The following is a 25,004-nucleotide window of genomic DNA, read 5'->3' as shown; positions in this document are numbered from 1 at the left end:
ATAAAAATAAAAATTTAATTTCTCGCAAGTCAAAAAATGATAATTATTCCTATTAATTATAAATTTAAATTTAAAGAATTTAAAAAATTATAATTTATTAAAATTTTAGTTTTTGATAAAATAATATTCCTTAGAAAATAGAAAGAAAATATATTCTGAGTTTTGAAAATTTTGATTTTCATAAATTTCAAGAATTCTGAAATCTCATACATATAATTTCGGATTTACGAATCTGAAAATTAAATTTCAATCCATTTCTAAAATGTTTACATTAAGCAATTTTTATTCGATCAACTAAATCAGTCAACTTTAAATCATATATTTCTGATTGAAAATTAATTCATATAAATAATTTTTATTTAATTTTTATTTTTATTTATTTTATTGTATTGTATCATCCGATGCTTAACCAAAATATAAGCTTAAAACTGTGTTTATATTAAATAATTTTTGATGAAATCAATTAACAAATAGATGAATTATATATTCTTGTATGAATAAATCAGAAATCGATTTAGTTGATATAAGTTTGTACTTTTAAATAAATAACTGTGAATGAAAAACTTGATCAACTCATTTGTTCAACTTTAAAATATCTAATTTAAAACACGCCTTAAGATTTGATTAGACGCACAATTTTATCATTCAGTTTGTGTCATTCATTTATCTTTAAATGTATATTATACTATATTATACACTATATTATACACTATTATACATTATATTATATACAAAAACTACAGTAATACATAAAGTGTCGAAGTGTTGTTGTTGCGTTGTAAACTCGCAACGGTATTGCATTGTTCATGAATATTTAACCTAATAATTATCCTTTGTTCACTTATATCATTCGTTGTGGGACATTTTTGTATGTATATTTTCTATAATGAATAGTAGGTCAATGAAGTATAGATTATAATAGAGGCAAGGTTCGATACCGGATGATCACTAATGTACTTCCGTCTTCCCGTTCACCTCTTAGGCTCAATTTCCTTTATTACTTGGTTTCATTCTTTCTCTATTAGTTATAAAAAGTTTTGTTTTTCTTCTTGTAAGAACTCGTAAGGCTTTCTAAATCGGAACTACTCGTTTTAAACGTTTATTATTTTCCATATTTTTATAATCTTTTTTTCGAAAAATCGTTTTATATTTATTCCTATATTTCTATTCTTTTTTCTTACATATGTTTATGTTTTTTTTAAACAAAAAACTTTTTAAGAAAGTTTAATAATAATGCATATTAAATTTAAAATAAAATAAATAAAATTAATATAATATATAAATTAAATTTTTACCTAATGTCATGATATTAAAAATGTCCATAGATATAAATAATTTTGTTTTTGCGTATGAATAATTTTTGTATATGAATGATGAAATTAAAATTAAGAGATCTCAAGTAGAAAATTGTTAAGAATTAGTGAATCTTTCGCGAGAAGATAAGAGATGTGTATAAATGTTATCATTAGTCATGGTCGTATTTCACAATTTAAAATTGCTTGATAATGATTCTAAGAATGAAAGATCGGAAAATTTATAATTATTTACGAAACAAATTATTTATAAAAATGATAAATAATCGAAATTGAATCTGATCATATGTATAATTGTTACTTTATAACATACAATAAATTTTGAATCAGATGAAAAAGCTATGAAATGAATATTATTTTCATATTCTCTTAATTTTCCATAATTAATGTAAAAATAAATTAATAAGTGATTAATGAATAAATAATCGAATTTCATTTCAATAATCAAACTAAAAATTTATTTATGTTGTGTTATATGAATATAATTTTTTATATTTGATATTACAAACATGCCGCATCAATAACAATTTCTTTTATACTCACAAATAATGGTATCCTGTTGTGTTTTACAACAATAATCAATAGATAACAAGGCAGTGTTTAATCTTGTGTCCGGAAATTAATTGTAACTTTTGATTAGGAAGTAATTATGAAATATTCCTTTCCAAGTGATTTAATTTTTTAGTCAATGGAAATTATAATATCGACAATCGGCATTAGTTTGAAAATTCTAGTTTGACCAGTTGAATTCCGGCTAGGTGGCAGCCCTAATCATAGGTAAAATCAGAAAAACGCGTTGAACAGCAATAGCTGTTCACGTTGTTAAATTGTATAGTGTCGCTCAAAAGTATGTACACAATTATTTTTTATAAGATATATATTTTTTAATGACAAAATTATATATAAAAACATTTATAATCATTTTATTCTTTATGATTATTACATGTAAATATTTCATTACATGAAATATTCTATTGATAATATAAATTTAATTTTTAAAATATATCATGTAATAATAAAAAGAATATTATTCATATTGTTCTTTTTATTAACTCTCTATCTACATAATATAATATAATATATCATATAATACAATATATTTTTTAATTGTAAAAAAATTGAGATTCTCTTAAAAACTTGTGTTGTAATATATATGTATTATGTATAAAATTGATAGTTATACATTAATAGATCGTATATTAAATTCTTCATCCTTCTAGATATCATCTTTTGCATTATTAACAATTATAATCTCAACATGTTATATAAGAAAGTAATATTTCTAATTATTCGTCCGTTTATCGTAAGACATACGATAAGTCAGTGTTAAAATATTTATTAATAATAATAATAATAATAATCATTATTAATATTCTTTGATATTTTTTTATAAATTAAATACATAAATAAATAAAGATATGATAAAGGAATAATAATTCAAGAAAAATAAAAATATGGATTAATGATAGTATAGGTTATGTAGTACCAGTATCAATAATACGGAATCATTCTCACTATTTGATTGCTTCGACTAAATGAATACGAATTTTTACATAAGGAATAATCGAATGTCGACATTCTTTTTATTTTACTTGTTAACAATCTTATTGTTTCTCATTCTTGTTAACGATTGAGTAAATCAAAAATATAATAATACCAGCATTTCCTAGAACAGTTATTTATTTCAGTTAATAGACACAACATACTTTCAACATACATTTTCTATCAAGACACTATGTACCGTAATAAGTACGTACTTCTATATGACGCGACAGTATATGCAAACGCACATTGAACACACGTGCACACCATGTTTCGGTAACGCGTGAGTGTCGCGCGGAAACAAGCTAAATATAAGTCACAAGGAAAAAGAATAATCTCCCGCTTAGAAACTCGCGTTACTTGACTAAACGGCCTACTGCTCCTGCTCGCATTCGATTTGGGGCATTACACGGTGCATATTACGTATTGCGTATCTGACTACGGCTGTTAGTGCAACTGTGTCCATGGTGTAAAGCGCTTCGTCTCGTTCTTGTATTAGCTATCATTATAAACTCGTGTTAACCGATCTCGATTTAATCGATATCCTTTTTCGATTTCTGCCGAAAGTGTCATTACCATACCATTTTTTCAATAATTACAATGTGAAATATTTCATAATTCTCAATCGTGAATTTATATATTTTATTTTGAATGAAATTATATAAATCGCCATCGGAAATATTAAATAATGATTCGCTTCATGTAAATTATCATGATTTAATTTTCTGTTATTTTTTCTTGATCTTTCAAGTATATTATTTATGAACAAAGTCCATTGATGTTGAAAGTAAGTAAAAAAGTGAAGCTTACGAAATAAAAAAGATAGAAAAAAATTACATAAAATAAATACTTAAGATCGATTATGCTAAATAACTATAATATATTTATAAAGTTGTTATGGAACAGTTCAAAAATCAATGTGTTGGCAATAAATATTATTATTCTAGCGATGTCTTAAATAGATTAATATGAAAACGATTTTTTAAAATATTTCCTAAGAATGTTAAATTTTAATGTACATGAATTAGACTAACATAAGTTCAATTATAATGTTTCATTTTTTGAAAATGAACATACAAAGAATATTAGAATGTTAGATTATATAATTATAAGATGCAATTAATAAAACACGATTAATTTTAAAGAAACATACCTTAAAAACATGTTGTATATTTTATAAATTCTCTCTAAATTAATAAGATATTGTCATATCTTATTAATCATATCAGATTCCAAATATATATGATAAAACAACATATATAAAATTTAACAATAAAAAATTTTCTTCACCGTGTTTATTTATATAGATATATATTTTATTCGTGTATCAACGATATGGATGCAAATGATCCGATTAAAAATGACAACGATAGTTCGTCTCGAAGATATACGATGCGTCGCGTCGACAGGATGATACTGTTAGCAAGATTAAATTTTCACGCGAAACAATCGTGACTTATATTTTTGTGGAGGTACTGTATGGCACGGTGCACTGTTTGCATGGTTGTGTAATACGTGTGTACGCAACATAATATGGATATAATTGTTCAACGCTGTTGTATAACACAGGTTCCAGCGTGAATCCAGTCACGAACGAAACGTTGTCGTGCAAACATCACGGGACGATCTCTTCGGCCACATTGTACGTGTAATACAACTGCACGGGTGTTGGATAATTAACCTTGAATTGATCACACGTTTACATTTGTAATTTGATTCGATACTAAACTACGATGAATCAGTCCAATATCGATTCTTTTTACATCGTCGATCAACATGGATTTGATTGGTCATATCGTCGTTGAATCGCTGTCTGTCCGTGTACTCAAGAATCAATCGATCGATCAAATTTTTAATTCTCGAAATACAATAGGTGAATCAAAAGTAACTCATGCTCAGTAATTTTCTTTAATTTTCGTACCTATAATATTGATATTAGCCACACAGATCGCTAAATTTTAATTGCATTAAAAATGACACCATCGAATTGTTTGAAATTGTTAAATCAGTTGTTCATCTTGACACGCAAAACGAGATAATCAATTGCACGGAAGTACAGAATCTAGTAAATTGTGTTGAATGTACCGTGAAGGGTCGTGTGGAACTCGTGGTATGCAAGTGTCGGGTGTGCCGTTCGAACTGACGTGACATCGTGTTACTATTCTCATTGTCGGAGAGAAGCGAGCTAGATGACCACTAGCGAAAACTAATTCAATTCAAAGTGACTAGAAAACAATCGATTCGCGGAGATTTTGAAAGCAAATAATTGAATAATATATCGAAATAGAATTAATCGTACAGTTTTTGAAAATTTATATACAGTATTGACAAATTATTAAATAAATTAAAACAATATCAAAAATTGTATGAAATAGAATTAAAAATCGTTTTTCGATCGATAAAGTTCTTTTAAAAAAATTACATATGAAATCGTTTGATTCGTATATAATTCGAACGATACATTATACACAAATAAACGAAAGAAAAAAAATAAACGAATTATCAATTCATTACAATTAGAAATAATCAAATAATAATACCAATGAAAACAAAGATAACACGTATAAATATTAGATTAAATGGTTTTATTATGATTTTATGGTATTGTTCTACAAACGGTGCAATCATCACACTATGTGATTTTGTGAAAAATTATTGGTAAAAATAGAAAATTACACGATCCGGATGGTGCGAGAGAAAAAATGGAAGAAGCGAAACATGCGTGGGCTACTTTGAAATCGGTCAGAAAGCTATCATTATTGAATAGTAATAACAATAGCAACGGAAACGGCAACAAGAGTAATTCAATATGGTACGATATTCCAGCGCCAGTGATAATTCACTGTTGTCACGAATTTCCAGACATAGCCAAATCCGATGATGCCGAATTGATCGAGAAACGAACGATCGTTGCGATTGAGAACGAGCAGTCGACGACCGATATTCAGGGTAATAACGGGCTGGAGAAATACGAGAATGAGGAGACGAGAGAGAAGCGACACAAAAATACTGTCGAATTGACCGCAGTTTCCACTGTGAAAACCGACAATGACGGAGTGCCGAAGATAAGCTTCAGTTTTCTACACGCGAATGATAATCCTGCAAGATCTGTCCTCGAGAAAAGTGCGGTTATGACGACCGTGACCACGACCACGAGCACGATCGCGAACGAGAATGGTAAAGATGAATCTACGCAAGATGAATTGTATGACTTTCCTAGGAATTCATACGTGCTCGATGAAATCGAAAGCGAGAAAGTCGTAGAAAGCGAACACAACTGCGAGGATGAGGGCGAGATAGAGACGGACGGTAATGAAATTCGTATCGGCCAAACGAAATTCCACGTGGAATCGATTGAGGTTGGAAACGTAATCAATTCACCGAAAGAAACGTGCGATGTGTCCCACGAAGAGATCGAATCGTCGTTGGAGAAAGTGAACAATTTGTACGCGAACGTAAGAAATCCAAATTCGTACGATCGAAGAGAGGAAAAGAAATATGTCAGATCGGAAAGCGACGGATGTGATGCAAAATTTGTATCAATCTCGGGATCTTATTCAGATCCTGAATATTCGAACGATACTTTCTCGAATGTCACCCGACCAAACGGATTGTACCCAAAGGTATTAAAGACGACTTACGGTTTAATCGGATGGCGATAAGGTTAAGGGAAAACTAGGTAATTTGTTGACAAAACTCTCCATTATTGTTTAGTCACATAGATGGCGACACATTGATATAAGCGGTAGATTCGAATGTTTTATAAATATAAGACTTTATGCACACGAGTGATTTTTTACCATATATTTGTACGTTAATTTTCGTTATTTTCAATTTCAAAACAAAAAAAAAACAAAAAAAAACATGATCATGTGGTAAAAAATCACTTACGTACAACGGATTTAATAACGAAATAATAAATACAATTTCATATTACAATAATTATAATAAATACAGTTTTAAATAACTAGAATAAATGAAAAAAGATTTTGTCATTTTTTGTTGTGAAAAATTTTCACAAAATTAATATTAAAATATTCTTATTTTGTTTAACACAGGAAAAAATTATAAATATATTTACTTTATAGACCTTATACTTTTAGGAAATAAAAGACTCTTGATTAATATTTTTTATTTTTAGTTTTCAAGCTGATTATTCAGTTAATTTAACAAGAGTTATATTATTTATCATTAAATAATTTAAAAAAAGAATTTTTGAAGAATAAAAATTGAACAAACAATTTTAATTCATGACTATAATAACTTTTTCAAAAACTTTGTGAAATTATTCTTAAATAATTAAACATAATGATGATGTATTATAAAAATGCATAATTTTAAATATAATTTATCAATATTCAATTTTAAGTTTTAACAATCATTTGTAATTATTTGTAGAATAACATTGCACAGATTTTATAAAACTATGTAATATTTGTATATGTTTTCTTATATTATAATAATTATTTTATTATTATTTTTTTTATTATTTTTATAATTAAAGAAATAATAGAACTTTTTAAATTCACTGTTATATAGTTTAAATGTAAATTTAAACTGAAAGAAATTTACAATTGATAGTTTCTATAAAATTAATTTTTGAAGTTTTTTTAATCTTATATTGTAAATATTATAAATATGGTGATAATTTAAAATGAATATTTAAAATAATAAGATTTTAAAAATCATAATTTCTGAAAGATACTATCTAAATATAATATTAATAAAAAAATTAATATTTTTGCAATAGTATTATTAATCAAAAAATAGATTTTATTAATAATATTAAATTTTAAAAATCTAAATAAGTGCAACAAAAGTAAAGAGTAGAAAGTATCTAATAAATGTAATTGAAACATTGATTTATTATTTATTTTATTTTTTATTATGTTTTTTTTATAGATAAATAATATCTACAATTAAAACTCGCTTTAGTATTCAAAATTCGAATCGAATTACTCGGATATATGATTTTTGCCATTTCAATTTGAATGAATGAGGAAATAAATGTGAGTTAGATCGGTGTCAAATTTCCTTCAGTAATTTATCTTATTCAGCATTTCACACTTCCATTTTCAAGAATTGATATAAAGAGCGCACGTTAAAGCAAGCATTATTGTATTTATGAAAAAATTTAAAGCCTACCTGATTGATTTCAATAATATTAAAATATTTTGTCAAGATCAACATTCTGAACAATTCTTTTTTTTTTTTCAATTATTATATAAATGGTTAATAAATGATGTATATTGTTATACATCTGCAAACACATATAAGTGAAATTCAATGTAATAAAAATTTTGTTGAAATATCTTGACCATTGTTAAAGAGATGATTATATGTAAAGGAAAAAATTGTTCAAAATTTTGTCTTTTATTACCTTATAATATATTTCATCAAAATCATGTGTCCATTACACACTTATAGGGAATTCATCCAATTCAAAAATTTAAATAAAATAATTTCTGTAATATATGAACATTACTCACGAAACAATTTCATTTCTGGCGAAATATTTTATGATGAAATCAAGGCTTCAAAAGTCTTTTTTTAAATATAACTCTGTAATGCGAAATAGAATAAAATTTTAAATTAGAAAATAATCACATTTTAATGCTTTATCAATAATGCTTGATACAAAAAAAAATTTCCAGGTAAAATTGTATTCAAAATATGAAAACATATTGAAATTTTGATTTCAGTTCCTTAAAGAGATTTTCTGTTCCAAAAAGAAATTACTTTACGTGTAATCTATTACATACACAAAAACTTTCATTCAAATCAATTTTCAATAATTTTCAAATTAGGTGAATTTTTCTATAGAATGGTATTCTATAAATTGACTTTCGTAAGTCAATATAATTAGAAGAGAGATGAATTTAACGAAAAATACTGTATACTTTTTATTACATACACTTAGTTTTCCCTATATATCGAATCTTAATTTTTTTCTTTTCGAAAGAAATTGAGAAAGAATTATCGCCGAGATCCGATCGTCGTCGTGCCGGTTGGATTTCTCCTCGATCGAAAACGAACACTTTAAAATTACAGAAACATCGGCTGGGGAAAGCATGGGAGAAAATGCGAACTTGGCTACGCGACGAAACCTCTCGAATCAACGAGATTGTGAACAAACACGCGAAATTGCAAGCTGTCGGTGCTCTTTCCGGCGGAGAATCCGTTGCTCCTACAGTTTCCAAGTCCAACAGTGCCTCTTATGACCTGCTCAAGGCGAAAACTCGGGAATTGGGATCGATCACCAGAATCGAGGAATTCGGTTTGTCCTCTCTGTCGAAAGATGATGTAAATTCATCTCCGGAAAAAGAAGTGGTCGTTTCCGCGAAGACGAGTGCAGGAGAGCAAGTGAAAAATAATGGAAATGGTTTAAGGAAAAATATCGCCACCTCGGAGACCGTGTTGAATGAGAAGAGTGAAACGATAGTTCCCCCGGTTTCTTTCAGCATGGACAAGCTTTGTTCTGACACGGAGAACGACGAGAGAGACAACGTGGTCACCGAAGAGACCGAGAGCAGGGATCATGCTCGAAAAGCAGGTCTAATTAAGAGGAGAATGCTGGGGTCAATCAGAGGGTTAATGGCCTCCACTCATCTTCTTCATTCATCTTCTGTTCACGAGATCGAAGAGGTACATTGTTCTATTTTGTTAAAAAGCATCGTCCTCTTTGTTTTATCTCGTTTTATCTACCGCAAAGGTGGATCGTCCTCCACTTGTTTCCTCTTTTGACCTCGATAAGATATATATATATGTGTATCAGAATATTTCTGATCCTTTGAGATAATCTAATTCATACTATTGTGGAAGAAAAGTTTAGAATTTTTTTTTTCTTATATTTGGAAACAATATTTTCTTGACCTGTGTGATTCATAAAGTTCTGTTATTAAAATAGAATTGTGCAATATCAATTGTTATATTGCATTTTAAGTTATAATTGGTCAAAATCAAAAATCGAAAAAAGATATTTAAAAGAAAGAAAAAAGAAGGAAATTTTTATTTTAAAAAAATTTAATAATGAAAATTAATTAAAAATGAAAGAAATTGTAATTTATGACTAAGGAAACGAAAAGTTCTCATTCAATATCGACTAATTTATATAATCAGTAAATTTTTTCTTTTTGAAAAAAAACAAAAGAAAAAAAGAAATCGTGATATTTATACGATCATATAATATAATCAAATTATAAATAGAATAAAATAAAAAGTAAAAGTAATGAATAATTTATATTATTATAAATTAATTGATCTTTTTAATGATACAAATTGGAACAATTATTTAGTTTTCTTGTTATTTAGAGCTAAATAAAAATGTGTCACTTGTTCTCTATCAAATCTATCTTTTAATCTATAAGATAAATGCTTCAATATATCGGAAACGATAGAGTAAAATCAATATGATTCCGAAGTATATATTAGAAAATTATTTATTATTTAAAAAAATAATATTAATGTCTAATGGAACAAATAAAAACTAGTATTAGTATTACAAATGTTTCAAGTTAGTTAATATCGATTCTTTCTAGTTCAAATCTTACAATTGTATTATTTGTAGTTCGTGTCTAGTAACAATTTTAGTGCGCACTTTCTACGTCGATGTCGTTACAAGTATCTGGAACAATATATGTCTCACGATCTTTTGAAAAATAACGAATTAAAAGCATTTCAAAGTTCATTGAAATGCTAAATATATGTGTTATATATATGTTAGTACATTGTCATTTCAATAATATTCGCAATAGTTTTTTAATTTAACGTTATATAATACATTGCTCTTTCAAAAGATCACGAGACATCCTGTTTCACTTATGACATTGCAAGGAACGACATTGCCCACTAAAACTATCGTTACATACGTAATATCATCGTAAAATTTAAACTAATAATAGAGACCATTATCAGTTACACGGTTGAACAGAACTAGTTTCTGTATAGTTATATAGAGAAACAAAAGGTATTTTATAAACTTATTAGCAATGAATATTTCTAATTCTTTATATACAATATATAATTCATATATATGTTATTTTTGTATTTTAATAGTTGATATTGTTTACAATTGATACTTAATATTATTTTTTTTATTATAGTTTATTTAGGCCCATCTAGTGTAAGAGTGAAGCGACACGGTGCAATGACTTATAATTTTATTCCCTATTGCATAATTGCTCGTGCAATGAAAATAATTTCGAATGCTTTAAATCATTATAAAAATGTGTAATAACGTTATATCAAAATGCTAAATTGAATGTTCACAATTTAGAAACTCACCAAGAGTCTAAAAAATATAAATAACGATGATTTTTAACTTAAACGTTTCAAATTACGAATTATGCTATATTGCAGCAAATGTATGATATCACTATTGCGTATCTTTATCAAAATGTAGAATACCTCCTGATGAAGGTTGTTGCGTGAATTTCCATATTAAGAATAGTGGGAGAAATTGATGTAGTTAGTATTGTGACTCATGCATTTAAATAGAGATAGAAGAAGAAATAATGGATCTTATTTTAGGTTAGGTTAACTTGGAGATTCAATTAAAAAATAACAATAATAAGTTTACAAACATTTTTAATCAAAATTAAGATCATTTTTACATCACAATATAAGTATATTTATGTGAATATCGATAAACGTAATAGGATCTTTTAGAGACGATTTATCATTTAAATAATTGAACCTGTATTATCGTGTGAATTCGATCGTAAAAAAAGCTAAAGCTAAATTAATTTATTCTCGTTAAGCTAATCTAACTTTAGATCAATGCTTCCTTTTTGTCCTATTTTAATGCTTTTGTCTAACATTTGATAGTTAATTAAATTTTAAAAAAAATATAATTTTTCTTTTTTAGTTAATATAAATTCTATCATTTTTAAAATATTTTATTTAGCATTTTTTATACTAAATATATATATATATTTCAAATATAAATATTTCAAGAGATATTTGAAATTTTATGTGTTCTAAAATCAGATTTAATTTATTTTTTCTAACAAAGATTACACAAAAAAAAATTATCAAGGTTTTAAATTTCTCATATATATGAGAAATGCTGAATATTATATCTAAGAAAAAATTAAATAATTACTTTTAAAACTATTCAAATTTCACTTTTATAAGACACATCTTGCTAGAAAACACTGCCTTAGATTCTAACAATACAATAGAAAAGGATTTTTTATTTCTTCTTTTCACTCTTTAATTTCCCCTTATTTTCAATGTGAGAATTCGCACGTCAACAAAAAAAACATCAATTTCTTCTTCTATGAAAGAAACAAGCATTAGATAATGATATTTTCCATCTATATAAAGCTACGTTCTCATTGTATTTACGAATCTTCAAGGCTAGTTGATAATACCAAGTAAGTGTGAACTTGCATGTAGCTTGGACAGCATGACTTGAAATACCAAAGGCATGCTAATCGATTTATCGATTGTCGGTAAACATTAAAAGAAGCCGTGCCAAAACTATCAGTAGAGAATCACGTTCGACAACATAATAAGATTTTAGTCGCTATTTTTGAATCCATCTATATTCAAGACTAATATTGTTCAAAATTAAATCTTTCAAAGTGAAATCATTATGCATTATAAATATTTTTGTTGTATTTTATTGTAAGATACACTCAAAATTTTCGTTTTTTTAATTTCTTTCTTTTTTTCTAATTGTTATATAAACAAATATTATATAGTAAATGCAACAATTATCATCATGATTTATCATACTGAGATTAAATGCTTATTACTATATCTATAAAATTCAGATATAAAATAATTACAAACATTAACAAAGTCGAAGGATTAGATTGTCGATTTCTACAAATGTTTCGCGATATAGAGAGAATATAGGTTAAAAACTATATTAATTGAATGCCGTATCATTTCTTTGATGTGATAGCAAAAACTGATAAATGTTGAATTAATTTTAATTGAATCATATTTTGATAGATATTAATGCAATACAATGTAATGCTTTCTATTCGTATTGATACTTGAAAATGATATAATACAAAGATATGTATTAAGTACTTAGATGAATTCAAGTATTTATTGCATATTCTTATATCTCTGTTAGATTTATTTTTTTTTTATTATAATAATTTACAACAATATTATCAGTTTGTATAAAAATAGAGAATATATCTCGATGATAGACAAAAAAAATTGATAAAGTATCTTAACAATAAAAGGAGAGAGATTTATCTGTAACAATTTTAAGAAAATTTGTTACAGATAATATTTAGGAAAAATGTTTTGATTTAATATAAAAAAGAAAACAATATAATCAAGAAATTTTTTTTCGCATAATAATATTTATGGTATTTCAATTTTTAATAAATTTTTCAAATTTGAAGCTATTTGCATCAAAATGTTGAAATGATTACTTTTTGTTAATAACAAAACTATAAAAACTAAAAAATCTCTTTTTCCTCGATATTTGCATTTGACTTGTATCAAACGATGTTTCAACAATAATTCTTTTTAAATTTAAAATTTAAAAATTATTAAAAATATTTTTTTTCCTCCTACTATAAAATTCTAAATGTAGATCAAATATTATATATCTTTATATTATTATATATATTATTACCATTATCATTCTGTTTCTTTTTTTTAAATATTATACAGAGATATTATCATTGCACATTCAAAATATAATAAAAAATAGATTTTCATGAATGAAATATCAATTTGTGATATAAATAAACGAATAAAATAATTCAAATTGATTTAATTAAATATGTTATTTTTTTAATATGACATCAAAAAATCAACAAATAACAGATTTATATATATATAACGATATTATTAAATAAATAAATAAATAAATAAATAATACTTGGTCTCGATGTCAGCGAATTTTCACGAGGAATTGCAAAAAGATGAACGATGTATGACACTAATTACAAAGACAGATGAAATAAATCAAATGTATTTATTTACACGACAAGCAACTTTCTCGCAGATATAACTGACATTCCGATATTTGCACATGGAATAACTATGAAATCTTAATATACTTAAAAGCTAGTTTCAATTTTATGATATTTTCATGAAGTTGAAGAATTTATTTTTCATTCATAAATTTTCTAATATTTTCAAAAAATTTTTCGTATGTACTTTCTTGCAATAAGAGATTCTCTTTTTTTTTTTTTTTTTTGAAAGTAACTTTGACCATTCATTTTATTCGAGAGTTGCTACAATATTGACTGAACTTTTGAGTTTTCAAATCGATAAATTCGAATCTAACCACACAGTTTTTGGTCGCTTCGTGACCATCGATAGTCAACAGTGCGTAACAAGCTAAAGAAATTCCTTTCTCACGGATCTCGAAGAATTTCCCGATCATGCGATGCGAGAAAACATTTCTTTCGTTCGAATATTTTCATTTCCTGTCAACAAGTGTCACGAGAAACCCACTAACTTCATCATGTTCAAGGTTGTGCAAATTCTCACTTAGGAATAGTAGATGTGGAAGGGGAAATATGGTATCCTATTACATATTATTATGCATCACATATTAGGAATTTTAGAAAAAAATTGAAAAATGATATTTGTGGAAGTGTTATTGTTATTTTTTGTATTTAGAAACTAAAACTAAAATAAGATATCCCTTATTTTTTTTTTCATTTTTATTTAATTATAATATATATCATGATACTAACTAACATGATACTAATTTTCCTCATTGTCTTCAATATAAAAATTTATCTCACAATTTTAACATCACATACTAGTTGTTAGAAAAATTTCTTCTGTGAGAAGAATGAAAAAAAAAAGCAATGGAAGAAAAAATAACAGATATTAATATAGTATTATATAAAACAAGATTCTTAATAATATATTTAAATTATTGGAGAAAAAAAATATTTTATATATAGTCTGTGTAAAATATATTAGTAAACAAAAAAAGCATCAAAGCAAATATTAAAATTTTGTACAAAATTATTATTTTTAATTTGAATTTATATTAGTAGAATAAAAGAGATTTTTTTTAATTTTAATGCAAATAAATAAAACACTCTATTTCTTTTCCATTTTGTCTCTATCTTCATAGAGAATTCTTTTCTCATAAAGAAATTTTTTCTGGCAAGCCTGATCACATCACCCGCTACTTTTTTCTTCTAACAGTAAGATAGTTGTGAGCAATGAATATAACCAGTCTAGCGAACAAACGTTCAAAGTGAAGAAAGTGTGAGAAAGTTGGATGGAGAAAATAACCGACTTTATTTCTTTCTGCGTGTTCTTTGTTATTTATATGTATGCATATATATAAATATATATATATATATATATGTATACTCTATAATACTTACATATACGATATGATATCATATGCGATTGTAACAATTGAAAAAAATGATACTAATTCCATTTTGATTACACATCATCATCTTTTTTACCAACTCTGTATATAACTCTTAGAGATATATGTAATCAATCAGAAAAATATTCGAACACTTCCATATTATAAATCTGAAATAAATATAAACATACGGGCAACATACGATGTTTTGCAATATGTTACATAAATATCAGAATATAAAAAAAATATTTGATTTAATATCATTGATTAGATATTAAGGAAAAAATATCGAAAAAAACTAAAGTAGATTTTCATGTCACAAAAATATTTGGATATATTATAAATTTATATTATCAAACTAAAAAAACACAGATAAAATTGATAAACATTAAAGAAAAATAATTATTTTCATATAATAAAGATAAGATTTTCATATAATAAAACAGCCTTCATTAACAAAAAATAATTTTTAACATTTTAATGAAGAAAAAAATATCAAATATTAAATTTTTATATAAAATTATTTTGGTTTTTTTTAATGAAAATTTTTTTTTCAATATTCTTTTTAATATTTAAAATAATCATTGTGATATTTATATATTATTCTTTATTTGATACTTAGTACTATAAAATACTTTTATTTATATTGTAAATTTTTCAGATAAATTAAAATTAAAATTACATCAATATTTTTAACCAACTACGTTAAATGTGATAATATCACTTATACTCATTTCGAAAACTATTTTAGCACTTGCTCGACCTGTCCGACTTTCTATGCGAAATAACATCAATTTACTTAGAGATTTCTTGGTCCTTTTAATGTGTTTTAAGCAAACCAAATGCTTACAATGTATTAGAGAAAAATAAAATAAGGATAAAAGTCTCTTTTGTTAGTTTTACTTCTAATAATATAGAAAATTTAAGCTCTTGTTTTAATTTATATTTAAATTTGTGTTCAACATTCAATTAAATTAAATTGTCGAGTCTCTAAACTATTTAAAAGATATATTTTTTTATTTAATTTTATAAATTTTTGTTCATTAATTTAAGTTTTTGTTTTCAGGAAATAATATATTTCTTTTTATTTATCTATAAATAATTTTGAATAAAAAAATTGATTGATTAAAGAAAAATTAAAGAAAATTTTCTTTTTTTTTTATCTTTATTTTAATCTTTATCTTAATTTGATCATTTATATTGTGAATACCATTTTACATTTTAAATACAATTTATAATAGATATAAGATTAAAGAAAAAATATAATTATGGATAATAATAATAAAAATAAATTATATAATCTAATAAAAGTTAAAAATATTTATAAATTTAAAAATCTTTAAACTATTTCAAAAATTAATCTTAATCTGTTTGCATACAAATTCTAGAATATCAAAGATAACTCTTTTTTATTATTAAAAAATAATCATAATCAAATTTTAATTTAATTTTTTTTGTTTTATTTTAATGTGTATCTTACAAGGATGACGCTTGTATCTTATCTTATCTAATTAGCGATACAGATAACAAATTCAAGTTGTATCATAGTTTATTCTTTAGCCTATCAGGGAATGGTTGTTTGCGTGTTAAAGAGATAATGTAATATAAATTGCAAATATATATGAAAAATTGACGTACGAAAGAAAGCAGAGGCGGCGAGAAACCGTACGAGGTTCGTGAGAGGTATACGTGCGTTAATAGCTGGTTATGGTGATAGTACTCGCGACCTCCGCGATTTCACCGTGTCACGTGAACCTAAGCCGAGGAAATCTCGAAGGTAAAAGGGAAAGGAACCTTGTGCGTCGATTGCGATCTCTCGATATTTCACCTCTATTTTCATTTATTAAAAGAGCGATGAATGATGCTCCCAATTAACCTCGCTTCTCCTCATAAACTACTTGGGAATTGAAACTAATTCTCGATGCTTTTCAAATTGAATTTTAAGAATAGAGCATAGACTTTTTATCTTTATTCTTTAACGCATCAAGGTTTAGAATGAAATTTAAATCATTTTTAATATTAACATTTGAAAATATATTATTTATTATTAGTTGAAATTTTTAATTAATATTTATTAGAGAGGATCGAAATCTGATTTATTTTTATTCTAATAATTGTAATGATAAATTTTGAAATTCTTGAAACTCATGATATTTGAAAATTTCGAAATTAAGAATCTTTTTTTTTTTTTTCTAAGAAATATTATAATATTATATTAAGAATTAAAATTTTAATACATTTTAATTTCTAAAATTTTTAAATTTAAGTTCATCGTTAGTTAACATTAATATTAAATTGTAAAAAATTAAATTTTTATTTTTATATTTTATTTTATATGAAATTCATTATTGCCACAACATGTTTTAAATGAAAAATTAGAAAGTTATACAAATTAATTTTTATTTAAATTTCAAATCAATAAAAATAACAAAAATTTCGAAGTGAATATGAAATTTTTAAATAATTTCGCAATTTTCATCTCTTTCTGATATTTATTTATGCAAAATACTTATTTATATCGATTTGAATTTGCATATAAAATTATTTTTGTTGTTTGCTACGTTTTATAATTAAAAAAAAATTAGCAGAATATGACTAAAAGAGATTTTATAGAGTTATATCACCTGTTGAATACCATTAATCTAATTCTACTATTTTCTAACCTATTTTTAATTTCTTTTATAACATTATATATATATATATATATGCTTGGTTACCTATTATATTATATATAATATTTAATCTGACGTATTAATTAACCTTTTACTTGGAAAAGTTTCGACATCGATATTTAATTGTAAATATGTATGTGGCATCAATAATTTTGTTTTTGCATTTTCAATTCGCATAAATTTATTTGCAAATGAATTCGTATGAATACGTTCATTTTTATCGAATGATTTTACTTTCGATGTCTACTAGAAAATTAATCTCTCTTTGTGGTTAATTATTATTTCTTTCACAATGAATACGCTAGCATTAAATCTGACGAAAGAATAACTATATATTTCTTTTTGTATGTATTTAATTAAATTAACGCGTTTCTTGACAACTGGTGACATCTATATCATATTTAAGGTTTTTTTAACTGATTCTTACTGACATACATAGTTCTATTATATCTTTTTTCATATTTAGTGAATTATTTGCATTTCAATAATGATTACAATTTTGTTACTTGTTACTATATATATTTTATAAATTATTAAAAAGCTATTTCAATAATTTTTAATATTTTTATAAATTTTCAATTTTTTCAATTATTACACTAACATTTGAATTTTTTTAATTTTAAACAATTTTAAATAACAAGAAAATAGATATTAACATGTTATAATGAAGCAATATTTTTTATTACTCTTACTTAATAGGTTTTTTTATATTAAATCTCTTGCAACATTCAATTATAAATCTTTACAAATTGTAATTAACTTTCTAATATTATGATTATGATTAATATTATAATTTTCTAATATATATTTATAATATTATATTAAATATACCAATATTATAATTTTTGAAAGAATTTCATCGAATTAAAATAATATCAAAATAAATTTCTTTTAAAATCATTTTAAATTTCTACGTATTCAAATCTTTCAAACAATCTCGTTTGAAAAAAACAATTAAACTTAAGTCGCTTAAGAAAATGAATTTTTACCATAGTGCTGGATTAGAAAGTCGTCTAGCCGGAAAATAACTCGGAAGATTGAGTCGGGCGTAACGTCAAATATACATTTTTAATTTTTTATACTATTTCTTCAAACTAGTCAGTCATTGATCAAGAAAAATATTTCTGATATACTGATATAAAACTATACGTAACACGACTAATGATAAAAACAATAAATGTTGCGTTTATAATCGGTTCATTTTATAACCAAGAGTTTTTTGGTTTTTATTCGAAACATTTTTCACAATAATGTTTTTCATATAACGTTTCATAGTGTGTCAAAATTTTCTACTTCCGTAATAGATATAAAAATAATCGAGCCTATCGACGAATAAGTGAAACGAAAATATTATTTATGGTAATTATTATTTTCTCCGCCAGGTGCACGGAACTCGAGTCAACAAGAATATAAAAAGAAATCGTTGTAACTCATTCGTTAGATATGTTAGAAATATTCTATTTCGTTATTTTCCGAGTTTTCTTTATCATTACCCATAATCGTTCAAGCATAGAACGATTTCAACCGTTTAATCTTGAAAATAGATAAAGAATTAATATTGCATAAATTGTAATTTCTGCTTGCAGGGAGGACAAGGTGGATTTGAAGATGTTCGAAGGTACGTAAAACAAGGTGGCGATTTTTGCAAGGAATTGGCATCGATTCTACATGAAAGGTGAATTATTTCGATAATCGTTGATTCAACATCTTGATAATTTAATGCAAAAATATGTATGTCTATTTTTTTATAAAATTTCAATTTTTATAAATATATATATAATAAACAATTTTTATTTATTATTACTTATATCTATTTTGCATTTGTTAAAAATATACTTTTTATTATATGTCCTTGTACATATCCTTATGCATAATTTGATGTTTTAAATTTTTCTCAAAAAAATAGGCATACGTTTTTATACATATTAAATGATCAATATCGTAACAATATTATAATTAATTATCATTATTCAATAATCATTTTTTTTTTAATCATTTCTTTTTATATTTTAATGTATATGCATACGTATATCTTCTTTGCTTCATCTTATAATATTCGCATGCTTCATTTTAATATATTCGCAATTTTAGCATGAATTAGCATAGATTTTTTTTTATTTCAGAGCGGAATTAGAAGCGAATTATGCCAAAGGACTTAATAAATTGGGAAATAAATTGATTAAAGCATGTGCAAAGGATCAAGGTATTTATATTTCAACAAGTTCAACAAATTCCATTGATCGATTTAACAGTAAAATGCAAAATAAGAGACATCCATTTAGAAAGATAACCTTAAAATATAACTAATAGCTTTCGTAACGCAGGTGGTAACGGTAGCGGAGGCGTGAACGAGGCATGGAGATGTGTCGGCGAGGAGATGGAGGCTACTGCTGAAGCTCATAGGCTCTGGGGAATTACGCTTAGCGAACAACTCGCCAAACCACTTAGAGTAAGTTTCTTTTGAAAATTTTCTTTTCTTCGTGTAATTTATAATATTCTTTAAATATTATTACGTACTATCATTCGTAATAAACTGAATAAAGTATGAATGATTATCTAATAATTTTAAACTAAAAAGGATAAACTTAAAAAGTGTTTATATATTCACAGGTAGGAGTAGCAGAGGCTCAAGCGCGTTCGAGAAAATCTATCGAGAATTCCGTGGATAAAGCTGGGAAATCTCTCCATGAGTGGCGTAACATTGCAATCAAAAGTAAAAAACAAAGTTTCGCTTGCGCGCGAGAAAATGAGAGGTTACAAGATTTAGCGAGGCTGCAAACGATCAGTCAGAGTCAACAGACCAATAACAAATCTTCAACTCATATGACGGAGAAGGAAGCTAATAAACTCGAAGCGAGGAGGAGAAAGGCCGAGGATTCATCCCGCAGGGCGGACACGGAATTTTATACAGTGAGTGTGAGAGCTGAAAGAGCTAGGCTTGAATATGAAAGCACGATGAGGAAAGGGGCTAAGCAAATGGAACTTCTTGAGGAAGAACGATTAAGCGCTCTAAAAGATCTCGCGAATGTTTATCTAGCTCACCTGCAAGCTTTAGCTCCCCGTTTGCAACAGGTACATATAATTCATACAATTAATTTTTTTTTTAAAGTAAAATTAATATTTTTTTCTTTCAATCTTCTTATACAGATTGCAGACCGTTTGGCAGCTCCTATACGTAATTGCAATGTATCCCAAGATATTGAGATTTTAAAGAATCTTATACGCAGGGTGGAAAGCAATGATGGATGTAACTCTGAACAACTATTACCAGATTTCTATGCTGAACATGTTACTCTAGCAATGAATAGAGAACGTCGAAAACAAGCGTTGGTAAGAGTTCTTCATTTGATCAGACAAGACTTGGAGCGTGAAAAACGCGGAAGAGAAGGTCTAGAAACTCTTCATAGAGCTTTCATTGCAACACCTGCATTCGCGGCAGATGAAAGTACACAAAATGTAACGGAGAAGCTACATCATGTAAGATTACTTTTTTTTTTAAATTCTCATATCGTATTCAGAATCATATTTACTTATTTGTTTATTTTTAGATGCGTTCTATGTTAGTATATCTAGAGGCAGCAAGGTATAAAGTTGGAGGAACATTAGCAGAAGTAGAAGGTAGCAAACGAATAAAACATCCATTGGCTGAACATATTTTAGTTTCAAGAGATAAACAAGGTTTACAGCAAAGTGTCCTTAAGGTAAATATCAGTCATAAAAATAAAAAAATAAATTTTTCAATTTACATATTATATGAAATATATATATATATTACATATTTACGTATGAAATTATTAGAAAACAATAGAAAAGAGTAAATATATATATATTTTTTTACAGATTCCTTCTTGGGCAAAGAACGAATCGTTCGAGATTCAGGATGATGAAGACGAAATGGATGTCCATCTCGTAAAGGATCACGATACTGAAAGTCGTCATTGGGCTGATCGAACTGCTGGGGATGGTAACTCGGAAAATCCACCGGATGAGGATGACTTTAGTGATTTTGATGAATTCAGCAGTCATTCTGAAGATAATAATAATCAAGATATCGATACTGCCGAAACGAATGCTAAATCCGATGGAACGGAACAATGTAGAGCTATTTATCAATATTCAGCAAATTTAAATGACGAGCTTAGTCTAAGTCCTGGAGATTTAATTACAGTCCATCAAAAGCAACCAGATGGTTGGTGGATAGGTGAATGCAGGGGACGAACTGGAATATTTCCAGCCACTTATGTTCAAGTTATTCATTAATCGATTCATCCGATATTAAAGATTAAAAATATATTCTTCTAATTATAGAAAGAGAAAAAGAAAAACAAAAACAGGTGAGTGTAATAATGTATGAAAAATATTCACAAAATGCAATTAATATATAAAAAATAAATGACAACGAAAGATATTAATCATACATCATTGATGAATTACCAAAGTATGCTACAAACTTAATGTGGCCTTTTTAAATATTAAATTTAAAACTGTACAAAGTAACATTTTTTACTTGAGTAAGAAATATAACGCACTAAAAAATTGCTATATTATTATATGTCGCGAAAATATTTTTTAAACATATACACGCGTTAATATCATTTCCAAAAAAACATGTTATTACATGTTTGTTTATTAAAGTGCCAATAATAACATATATAAAGACTAATGCACAAAATCAACTTTCGAAAAAGTTCATCGCCACAATATTATAAATCATAATAAAAAAAAAAAAATGTTTATACAACGAAATATTTCTTTCTATTTGTATAACTTATGTAGTATAATTTATAAATTGTAATATAAAGTCATCATAGAATATAAAAGTAATATAATATAAGATCCCGTGCGCACAAAAGTAACTTTTCGCTGCGATTGTACATCTATCTTTGTTATTTTCAAAAAACAAGGAAAGACATATAATTGTGCGTTAAAAAGTCGCTTATGTCTTTGTCTTGGATCATAATTAATGAAAGAAGTGATTAGACTTCAAATAATCGAAGACTGCTTATTCATGCAGTATTCATGTACGCATATAAATTAAATAGCGTGATATGTACATAACTTAATTTTCAAAACGAATTGTAAATAGTACTTAGTTGCATTTAATAACTTAAATATTGTATGTAATTGAAATTTGAAGTAAAATTCTTTTATTTATCGATCAAAAAATACATATACTGATTAATTTATTCATAAATTATTCATCTTAATCATAAAATTCGTCTGTGAAATCTTTTTTCATTTGAATTACTATTTCACCAATTATGTGAGTGTCATTAACTATAAAAATTAAAAAAAATTCATCATTATACAGATATATATAAGCGAGTAAATATAACACAAATTTTTATATTTTATAAATTTCTTACTACAAAAAGGTGAAGTATTGGAAGTTGCGACAAAAAATGTTCCTCGATGAGAATACTTTATTGCGTTTATACCCATTTCAGTACAAATATTTTTATTACAAGATTCTGTTACTATTTGCAACAAGTTCTGGTAAGATAAATTCCAATGGTGCGCCCAAAAAGTACAATTTTGTTTCACCTCGGAGACTAAAGATTCCGTCAAATAAATATATGAACGTCCATGACTGCATATAGCATTATTAATTTCTAAAATCGCATTGAAATTTAAAAAAAATAATTTATAATAATAATAAGATCAAGGAACATAATGAAATATTTTCAACAAATAATTACCTACAAGTGGAATTGGTAAATATTCGAAATACGAAGAATTGATCTTTATGCAACCAGGCTGAGTTCTACCACCATTAGGATAGAAATCAATGTGACCTATATAATACAAATCATTTATCCTCGTATTAATACATAATGCGATATTTAAAAATATCTAACCTATTGGTTCTGGTAAACCTAATCCGATCTTAGAAAGTAATCTGCCATTAGTATGAATAACATCGACAAATAACGCATCAGATTTATGAAGTTTCATACTGGAGTCTACATTTCTGAAACAAGGTTGTGCAGGATCTAGCCCTGTTATTCTTAGTACTTTCCATTTGTTTTGCCCTTTTTTCAATTCTTTCGCAGCAAAACCACAAATATGTGCTCCGAGACTATGGCCTACTAAATGTAATTGTCCCCAATTATTGTTGAAATCATTTTGACCACTTGTTGCATTTGCTATGTGTTCTAAAAATCTTAATAAAATAATAAACTCTATGACTTAATATGTTTATATCATTATAATATCTTTAAAATATGTTAAATATGTAAGGTATATAGTATAAACCTCGCAATTTGATATCCTATTATTTTCGTGTTAATTGCAGCTTTATAATAATTCCAAGTATTACCTCCAGCACTCCAATCTACAACTATGATATTAACGTCATTCTAAACATGAAAAAATTAAAAAAAAAATTACTACGTAAATTTACATGTTAATAAAATAATAACGACATTTTTAACATTTTTAACATTTTGAAAAAAAAATTTTTTTACATAATATTTAAAAAAAAAAGAATGAAAAAGAGATTTTTACCCATAGAAGGAATGATTTTTCCATTTCATTAATCCATGATTCTTGACCATGAGATAAGAATCCATGAACTATAATGATCGTTAGTCGTTCGATTTGAAAGTCTGTCCATTCTAAACCAAATTGTTTACCAATCATAACTTGAACACGTTTTGGTTGTCTTCTTGAAGAAAGGAAAAATTGAACATCCAAAGCATTTGTTCCATTTGGATTACTTAAAAAAAACCATTCCAAAATTCTAGCTAATCCTTTTCCTAAACCGAAACAATCAACTTGATTTGATTTGAAATTTATTCGATTGTTAATGTACTTTGACGAATTCGAGAGTGTAAAAATAAAATCTTTCAAATTGTTATTACGAAAATTATACAAATTTTTCTTAACATAATCCAAAATATTTAGTTTTGAACTTTCTGTCAAAATGTGATTACTTATGGTAAAAAATATGAATAATTTGATTAGTACTTTGGCAAACCACCACGTCATTTTTCTAACTAACAATAAGTAAGAATTGTATTTAATATATGAAAGATTATATGTATACAACGAAAAAAATTGAAGTCATGACCTAATGATAAAATTTATATTACTAATTTCAAGTTGTTTACTTATTCTTTTCCGCATTTTGATATATTTATATATATATAAATA

The 25,004-nt window shown here is 25.9% G+C and overlaps 2 protein-coding genes and 1 long non-coding RNA gene across 7 annotated transcripts in view; 1 reads left to right on the top strand and 2 right to left on the bottom strand.

Annotated features, from left to right (window-relative positions):
• Positions 1-22,585, top strand: part of LOC409604 (nostrin) — a 31,660-nt gene extending 9,075 nt beyond the window's left edge. For 2 of the 4 annotated variants that reach the window (XM_026445862.1, XM_016916925.2), the window contains exons 2-9: positions 8,907-9,500; positions 19,436-19,524; positions 19,973-20,052; positions 20,174-20,298; positions 20,460-20,921; positions 20,997-21,326; positions 21,398-21,550; positions 21,690-22,585. In XM_026445862.1, the coding sequence (XP_026301647.1) occupies positions 8,907-9,500; positions 19,436-19,524; positions 19,973-20,052; positions 20,174-20,298; positions 20,460-20,921; positions 20,997-21,326; positions 21,398-21,550; positions 21,690-22,109 (2,253 nt within the window). In that variant the 3' untranslated portion in view covers positions 22,110-22,585. Of the gene's footprint in view, positions 1-4,131; positions 6,479-8,906; positions 9,501-19,435; positions 19,525-19,972; positions 20,053-20,173; positions 20,299-20,459; positions 20,922-20,996; positions 21,327-21,397; positions 21,551-21,689 lie in introns of those variants that run through there. The other 2 variants (XM_026445861.1, XM_016916924.2) reach the window with 2 other exon arrangements.
• On the bottom strand, positions 2,544-3,641 carry LOC113219322. Its single transcript, XR_003306333.1, has 2 exons — positions 3,071-3,641; positions 2,544-2,979 (listed from the first exon to the last, which is right to left on the bottom strand). It is a non-coding gene; the product is annotated as an uncharacterized LOC113219322 (long non-coding RNA).
• A 40-nt stretch (positions 22,586-22,625) lies between the features above and the next one.
• On the bottom strand, positions 22,626-24,940 carry LOC413532 (phospholipase A1). 2 transcript variants are annotated; one of them, XM_026445866.1, is made up of 6 exons: positions 24,357-24,940; positions 24,105-24,208; positions 23,708-24,012; positions 23,549-23,644; positions 23,216-23,461; positions 22,626-23,126 (listed from the first exon to the last, which is right to left on the bottom strand). In XM_026445866.1, exons 1-6 carry the CDS (start codon positions 24,837-24,839, stop codon positions 23,053-23,055), a joined length of 1,308 nt encoding a protein of 435 aa, XP_026301651.1. In that variant the 5' UTR covers positions 24,840-24,940; the 3' UTR covers positions 22,626-23,052. The 2 variants fall into 2 exon arrangements, with proteins under 2 accessions (XP_026301651.1, XP_026301650.1); XM_026445865.1 differs by having other exon boundaries at positions 22,626-23,461.
• Between the last annotated feature and the right edge of the window lie 64 nt (positions 24,941-25,004).

Source organism: Apis mellifera, linkage group LG16, assembly GCF_003254395.2.
Source record: "Apis mellifera strain DH4 linkage group LG16, Amel_HAv3.1, whole genome shotgun sequence".
In the NCBI taxonomy this organism is placed as follows: Eukaryota; Metazoa; Arthropoda; class Insecta; order Hymenoptera; family Apidae; genus Apis; species Apis mellifera.
The sequence above is the reverse complement of the archived record's forward strand: the minus strand, read 5'-3'. Positions and strand labels throughout refer to the sequence as shown.